The following is an 8788-nucleotide window of genomic DNA, read 5'->3' as shown; positions in this document are numbered from 1 at the left end:
AAAGACAGTATACATACATATTTAAAAAGCCAAAATCAAATTTGTTTGTAGTTTGAAAAACCTGCCTACTTTACAAATAATACGGAATTAACTAAGAGTTCTAGGTGTATTGGGAGGAAGTAACAAAACAAAAATACTTTTAAAGCGCTGCGAAGCACGCCGAGTATTTGCTAGTTGAAGATATTTCAAAGATTTCTCAAATGTCTTTCATTTGACACCTATGTTGTAATATTTATTGAAATAAACGTTTCAAACAGGTGGCAACCCTCAAAAATATGTTCGGCGACAAACTTTCCTAAACCTTTCTACTTTAGTACTCATAGATATTGTAATATTTACATTATATTATTAGGTTTAATTAAATATTTCAAACAGGTGGCAACCTCAAAAATATTTTCGGCTGTAAGCCTGCTTATGCGTCGTCCTTTTGGCATCCGTATTGTAATTTATGTTGACTGAAATTTTCAAACAGGTGGCATCTCTAAATTTTTTCCTTCTGAAACCATCCGGGTATTACAGCGAACAAAAAAAGTGTTAATCGGTCAAGCTGTTTTTGAATTTAAGCGAGACTAACTGAGAGCAATTAATTTTTAAAAACTACTACATAATATTAAGTATAAAATGTTCTCTAATTATAACTGGCATATATTCACTATAATTCTTTGCCTAAGATCTCTTATCCAAATGCACAGAGTACCGTTGGATGACCGACAAATCTATAGTCTGTCAAATCTTCATTTAGCTTATTTCCCTGAACATCGCTCTTGTATCCACATAAAATTATAATAATTTTTTTAACCACCTAGTGGCACCCCTCGGCATGCAATGGTAATATCAGAGTAGTATACTTATTTATGTCATAAAAAAGGCTTCTTAAAAACATCTGACATCGAGAGGCGGCGCTCAGTGGTAAATATATGCCAAAAAGCACTAATTGCATCTGTGGTGATTTTCTTTGGAATTCAGAAACCTAAAAACCACATAGATTGGTAAACTGCCACGCTCACCATACAAGCGGGCGGAGATGTTAAATGTTATCCGATTTTAATAAAGCTTACTTTTTATCAAAAAAATTTAATCTGCAAGATGGCCAAGATCGGACTACTGCCATGGCAACTAGCCTATCAAAAAAAAAAAAAACATTTTTTCTTAAAACCGGATAATATCTAAAATATCTGCATCCTAATACAGCGGGCGTAAAAGTTTACCAATTTACAACTTTTTTATACTTCATTAAGAAATCTCTAGTTTCAGCATTTGGAATGTTTGAGGAGGGTTGCCACGTGTTTATAAAGTTACATTCAAATAATTCAATAAGTTGAATGAATTTTAAACAAATGGGTATCAATAGAAATGGGTTTGATAAGGCTTTATTCCTGACATTTGGTCGAAATATGTACAGGGACATGTATTATTTCAGTCTCTGCGGTTTTATTAATCTTTGTATTCTTAACTTGTGTTGTTGTTGCAACAATTCGTCCTGAAATATACTAGCCAGAAATGCGATTGCTTTATAAAAATTTGAAATATGAGTGCTTTTACTCTCTAGAAAATAATTTCTACAACTTCTCATACGTGTTTTGCATTTTGCTGATACGCGGCTTTGCATTTTGTTGATACGCGGTTTTGCACCTTAAACGACGATATACAATAATAATTATAAAAATACACTCGCTTACCAAATTTCAGTCGGATATCTAGAAAACTGACGGATTAAATTGCGTTCAAACAAACAGACAGATGAACGTGGTGATGAACCAAATTTATAATATCATTTCATGATCATGAAACGTATAAATGATGGAAAAATCGTACAGAACGTACGATCGCGACCAGTATTTAAGCTTATAATAATAGAGATATTTCAAAGCGCAATTAGTTAGGAAGAAGGTACTTTATTTCACTCTTTTATAAAATTAATCGCTTTAGAATATTCTGTTCCATTTCGCAGTTTCTTGCATTCTTCAATTTGCAGCCAAAAGCGACTTCCATTATTCGTACGTTCGCGACCGCATGTTTATTGCTAACATATTGAAAAATAAAAATCGAAAGATCATCCCTTTTGCACCAAAGATATACCTAGCAAAGTGCCATCGAAACATACTAAAAAAATTACAAACATACAAATTTAATTTTTCCTTGTTTTTTGAACTTCAAAAGCGGTTCGCGACCGTTGGAAATGGCCATATTTAACATGCGGTCTGGTTTACGAATGCTTCATCATCGCTATTTTTTCCTGACTTTTAAGTGCTTAAGCTGCGGTTCGTTTTTTTTTTATTTTGAAAGCTTCGATAGAATTATAGTCGAAAATTTTGCCTTTTTTTTTTAAATAATGAAACTTTTTTATGTACTATATGATATACAATAAATATTTTCAAGACTCACAAATAGAATTCTTATATGTACATCAAATCATAACTGAGCATGATTGCAATTGCGTAAAATCTTATGTAATAAAAAAAAAACGCTTATTGATAAAACAAACAAAACTAATCGCTTCCATTCAATGCAAAACAAAAATACATTTTAACATCACTGCTGCTCTGCCAAAATCAAACAATACAAAATAACACACCCCCTTCGATGTTCGCTTGCCCAACAACCAACCGCCCATCAGATCAACACCTAGTAAGAAATTGCCATTTATCAACTCAATCGACGATGAAGAAGACTGCTTTGAAGATTTTTGTACTGATGACTCGAATGACTACTACCGCCAGCGCTTGAACTCAGATTCGAATAGTCAACAATCGAACATGGGCAACAGTCATAATAATCAGCAGACACAACAACAACAATACTCCGAGGATGAGCAGTCGCGCATCGTCGGCACCAATGCCAAGAGAAAGAAGCTCGAAAGCTTTGTGGAACTAGACAATGATGATGCATGCAGTGAGGATGTCTTCATACGGAAAATCGCTAGCGCCAGCAATATGGAAACAACTATTGAAGTGCCGCCGCCGCCGCTGCCGCCGCCAAAGTTAATGCTCGAATCCATAGCGGTACCAACAAAGTAAGAGAATTTCGTTTGCTTTGACTAATTTGATTCAGCTCAAAAAAGTGCATCTGCTACTTGCAAATACTCAGATTCTACTTAAAAAAAAAATATTTTAAATGTGTATTCCAAAGCGCAAATATCAAATCTTTAATATGTATGTATGTACATATCTTCTACACTAACAATCTTCCTGTTTTGTAAATGCGTTGTGTTTCTATTAAATGTTTCTAAACCAAAATAGTTTATCCTGCTTTATGTAGTATATACCCTTAGGTGTATGTACATATGTATGCATGTGTGTATATATGTGCAATCAACAGGCAGTACGCTCTAATATGACATATAAGTATGTAATATGTATGTAAGTTTACCTCTGCATATGTACAAGAACACACGCATACTCTAGTCCAGTGCCGGCCACACTAATAACAAAACACCTGCATAACATCGTGCTTACACAACATCGATCGTTAGCGTTGATGTGAAAACACGAAAGCAAAACTGCACAATGTGCACGTTTTGGCCGGCACTGCTCTAGTCATTTCCATTTCATGTCCATCCTACTTACTATATAATAATTTGCACATTTTGAAAGAACTTGTATACGAATATTTATATTTCTCTATTTTTGTGTTTTTTTTTTACAGATTTATACCCACAGGACCACGTAGCATGACACGCGTGGCTCACAAACGCCAGCCATCAGTACCGCAAAACACAGTGGTGACTTCGTCGAACGGGCGTGTGCAGTTGGAAATTGTTTCGCAACCTGAGCAACAGCATCGTGCGCGGTAAATTTTTCACCAGCATGAAACTGTAGTTGATTTCATTAACAATTTTTCTTTTTTTTATTATGCTTTCAGTTACCAGACAGAGGGCAGCCGTGGCGCTGTTAAGGATCGCAGTGGCAACGGTTTTCCCATAGTCCGCCTCATGGGCTACAATAAGCCCGCAGTTTTACAAGTTTTCATCGGCACAGATATTGGTCGCGTCGCACCGCACATGTTCTATCAAGCCTGCAAGGTGGCAGGCAAAAATTCTACGCAGTGTAATGAGAAGAAAGTGGATGGCACCATGGTTATAGAAATCGATTTCAAACCGGAAACGGATATGACAATTACTTGCGATTGCGTTGGCATACTCAAGGTCCGTGTTCATAAAGCAATAGTTGTGATAGCGTGTTTGATCTTACTACTTCTATTTTTTTCAATTATGTATTCAGGAACGCAACGTCGACGTGGAACATCGTTTTCCAGATCATTTGGCGCAGAAGAATAAAAAGAAATCAACCCGTTGCCGCATGGTGTTCCGTACACAATTGGCACATGATGATGGCACTGCGGAAATGTTGCAAGTCTGTTCGAATCCAATTATCTGCAGTAAGTAGTAATTGTATAATACAAATTAAATTTAGGCTTAAATCACTTAAGGCAGTGTCACACGATTGGCGCATGTGCACAGATTTGTACATTGTTTGTATTGGGCTATTGGTACAATATAAAAAAAAAATTGGGGCGACAATTGTTTTTGTAGTCACACGATTGGTACAATACAACGATTTTCTATTGGAAAATTTTAACAAATTGTTTTTCGTGATTGGGAAAAAGAAAAATATTTGTGCATTCACACGATTGGGATACGATTTGCACTAAATTTTGGCCAAATGCCCTATCGTGTGACACTGCCTTTAAGAACAGACAGCGCTGTGAGGTCTGCATCAGCATCGCCCAGCGCACAACAATCACCTTAGCATTTTGCCCTAGTAGTTAGATAGTTTCATAAGCGTAGAAAAATTAAAAAGTCAAAAAACAAATCGAAGTGGTTACACAAATATTTGTAAATGTCAACACCTACTCAACCACCGTACTATGTATGACGGGCCAACGCTAACTCCAAGCAAAAGGTATAGCATAGAAAGTCGTAGAATGTAAAAATCTACAGGTCGTCTACTGATAAACCCAAGTTTATGGAACAGTGTTGGCGGCCCTTGAAAAACTTGATTTGCAGGCATCATTTGCTCTCGACAACACGGACACCTTAACGGAGCAACCCTTTTTACCATTTGGACGAAAGAGATCAGGCTGCAATTAGGTATTAACCCAAAAATTCTTCGACAGCCTGCACACTTTTTGGCGCACACACCGTAATTTTCAGAAAAGTAAAGAAAATTTACCTTTTGTCGCTTACGATAAAATTGCAAAAAGGGGTCGATATAAGTTTGACAACACAAAGATTGTAACGACAAAAAATTATCCATCACTCAAAAATTGAGAGAGCAAGCGTTCATTTTGCTACAAGAGAAACGTTCATTTTGTGCTCGAAAAATTTTAGCCAGCGAAAATTATCCATCACGAAAACATATGATCTGAAAACATATGGTTGCAATTTTGTAAACAAACAAAATTGAATTTTTCGAGTTTTGGTATTTTCATACATACATATGTGCTTTTTGGCTGCCTGTTATGTGACTTTATGATAGTGCTAACTAGTTTTTACTTCCAGAAATGTTCCTGGCGAACATTGAACTTTCACTTTCCTTTTCTCTTCCATGGAGGCAACATAAATTTCAGTTTGTTTACAAATAAAACATAAACAAAGTCAGCTGGTGTGCCTTCTTCTTCCTATTTTGACAAGTGAGGGCTAATTTTCTCTTCGTTTACTTTTTTGTTTTTTCCTCTCTTTGGGAGTGAATTTCGATTGTTGGCTGGTGTTGGCTAATTTTGTTATCGAACACAACTATATTCAAACACATTTTTCACCAAAACAAATATTGTTTATTAATTTCATATTAAAACAATGACACTTTAACGCCAAATTCGTTGGAAAAAATTGGATAGGGATGAAGGTTAAATTTAAATGCCCAAACTTTATTACCCAGAGGCTCAGTGCTGAACCTTTATTTTGTGCTGATTGCGATCATAACCGCACTTCAGCTTCAGCTCATACTTGTGGAACATACATAAAACATTCTCAATAATAATATATCTTCTGCCTTCTTCCAGCACAACCACCTGGCATACCAGAGATTTGCAAAAAGTCACTTAATTCATGCCCCGTCGACGGTGGCCTCGAACTTTTCATTATCGGCAAAAACTTTCTCAAAGATACGCATGTTTTGTTTCAAGAAACCTTCGAGAATGGACCGCCAAGTGATGCTGCAACAGAGCTAGCCGTACGCCAGCATTTAGGTGGCGCTTTATGGGAACAAACAGTGCTACCTGATAAGGAATATCTGCAACAAGTAAGATATGCAGTGGCTTTGTGGAGATATCGCATGAATATTAACGACTAATTTACTTTTTTTTCAGACGCACCTTATATGTGTTGTACCACCTTACATTCATCAGAATATACTCAAGCCGGTTACTGTGCAGTTGGTAATTATTTCCAGTGGCAAAAAGAGTGAGCCTCACACATTCGTTTACACGCCGAAGGGCAGTTATTCGACCTTGGCAGCTGCTACGACACTAAGTACTGGCTTACATAGTAGCTTATCAGTGGCACAAGGTATTTATTTGTTTATTTTACATTTAGATTTTAAAATGAAAATTTATTTAAAAAGAAAAAACCGAAGTTCAAATTAACGCTTAGTAAAGTCGCAAGCTTTTTAAGGCAACGAGAGAATGTATTAATCGAAAAGGCAAATTGGTAGGTCAGGTAGGCTAGCAGGTAGGCAGAATTTGACATGCGTTTTGTTTTTTTTTTTTGAATGGACAATGCAGCGACAAAAAATTGCAAGTTAATAAAGTTTATTTTAGGTAATATTTATTTCGTTTTGAATGCTAGGTTAGTGATGCAGAAATTAGAAACTAAGGGCAGTATGCAAAGAAGTAGATACTTATTTAAAAAGAAAACAGTTGTCACAACCTAAACGTTGCAGCACAGCGCTAATAATAGCAGCTTAATTTTTTTTTTAGGTACCGTAAAATTTACTGCGATATTTCATGAATACATATATGGCAATAATTTTTATCGTTTACATATTAATTTGTAATTTTAGAAACAAAAAATCAGAATCTCTTTCATAGGTAAAATCGGATTTTTTAATATGTATTAATAAATTCTTATATTTTCGAATGGCAAGTTTTGAAACGTAAAAGAAAAAAGTAATACCTAGAACTGCAATAGACGCAAAATCTTGAAGAATCATTATTAATACAGTCATGTGAAGAAAATTAAGACCGCAAAAAGGATATCTAAAGATCTGCTATGCTTCTGTACCTAATCCAAAGCCTTGGAGACATTAAATACATTTTTGGGTAATTTAAAAACTAGACATTAATTTATGGCTATTCAAAAGATGCCATCATTTTTGGTAATTTGAAAAGTTAATTTTGAATCTAGACATATAAATCTGACACTCAAAAGGTGGATAAATCCTTTTGCCTTTGACAATTTAATATAAAATATCTACACTAAAAAGTAGACAAGTAGGCTATTGAACTGTAAAAAGTGGACATGTGAACGGGTTCATTTAAATGAATCTCCCCTTTTTACCATACTTTTGCTGCTCGATAGTTTTCCCGTTTTCAAATGCAAAAGATTTATACCCACTTTTCACCATAAATTTTATATGTCTAAATGCAAAAAAAATGTATGTCCAATTTTTAAATGAAAAAAATAATAATAAATGTATGCCCAGTTTTATCATTCATTTGAAGCATATATACATATGTACGCCAATGAAAATAGTTGTGGTTAAATCGATTGATCTACTATAAATTGATTCCATCTACTAATTTTCCTCGCATTTTTTAGCTTTTGCTATAAAGTTGTGGTTCTAAGAGTTTTGAGATTTTAAAGCTGGCTGTTGAAAATTTTCTTGTTAGCTATATCCTTCATCTTTTACACATGACTATATTATTGTTATTATATACACATTTGCAAAACACAAAAAAATATTATCTCAAAAAACCCCTCAACTTGAAATATCGCATAAATTTTACTTAATTTCTAAGTGCGACGACGAAAATTAATTTTAAGTGCGCAAACTATATAATAGTAAAATTACTATTTACATATTTTAAAAATTAAGTAACAACAAAACAATCTGCGATTCCGTCAAGAAGCTATTGCAAAAAAAAAGAAGAAAAATAGTTATACACTTTTATTTTCCGGATTTTCCACGTACATACATATCTTCCGCTGAGGACATGCTATATGTAAACTACCACAGAAGCAACTTCAAAGCTAACCAAAGCAAGCAACGCAGTACAGAAGAAAAAAAAATATTTTTTGTTTCAAGTTTCTCTACAACTTTAAATCACTGCTACAACGTCAACGCAGCTGGCCGCCACCGTCATCGCCGAATTTAATCCAGACAACTTTGAGGTGTGATTGTGATTGGATTCGTTAATAAATGTCTTGTACTTCATATATAAATATATATATTTGTATAGGAGCCGTTTTATTGCCGATTCTATATGGCTGAATATTCTTTTCGTTAAAAGTAGCGGTTGGTTTAATATTTTCTTTGTTAGTTTCGGTAGTCGGTAGTCGTTTTGCTCAAGTATCGAATTCCTTGATTTTGTTATGTTGCACAATCGGAAAACTGTATTTTGCTAACGGTTGAGAAAAAGCCGAAGTGCTGTTCACTCTCCAACGGAGTTTGCTGGTGTGCATGATTGGCGATTGAATGAATGGATCAGCAGAGTTTTCTTGGTTACATTTGGCATGCGGTAGACCGCCAACTATACAGCATCTAAAAAAATACAAAAAAAAAACATTACATTTTATTTTTTATTCTACACCCCAAATTTATAATGACTTCACAGCAGTCAGCTAGATGAG

The 8788-nt window shown here is 34.9% G+C and overlaps 1 protein-coding gene across 5 annotated transcripts in view; it reads left to right on the top strand.

Annotated features, from left to right (window-relative positions):
* Window positions 1-8788, top strand: part of NFAT (nuclear factor of activated T cells 3) — a 92737-nt gene that overhangs the window by 66554 nt on the left and 17395 nt on the right. For 4 of the 5 annotated variants that reach the window (XM_017610873.1, XM_017610872.1, XM_017610870.1 and 1 more), the window contains 6 exons: window positions 2618-3013; window positions 3646-3789; window positions 3862-4144; window positions 4221-4377; window positions 6001-6239; window positions 6307-6505. In XM_017610873.1, coding sequence (XP_017466362.1) covers window positions 2618-3013; window positions 3646-3789; window positions 3862-4144; window positions 4221-4377; window positions 6001-6239; window positions 6307-6505 — 1418 coding nt within the window. The remainder of the gene's footprint in view (window positions 1-2617; window positions 3014-3645; window positions 3790-3861; window positions 4145-4220; window positions 4378-6000; window positions 6240-6306; window positions 6506-8788) is intronic. The other variant, XM_017610874.1, reaches the window with a different exon arrangement.

The sequence above is a fragment of the Rhagoletis zephyria genome, unplaced genomic scaffold (assembly GCF_001687245.7).
Source record: "Rhagoletis zephyria isolate East Lansing unplaced genomic scaffold, Rhagoletis_zephyria_1.1 Rzeph_scaffold_00350, whole genome shotgun sequence".
In the NCBI taxonomy this organism is placed as follows: Eukaryota; Metazoa; Arthropoda; class Insecta; order Diptera; family Tephritidae; genus Rhagoletis; species Rhagoletis zephyria.
The sequence above is the reverse complement of the archived record's forward strand: the minus strand, read 5'-3'. Positions and strand labels throughout refer to the sequence as shown.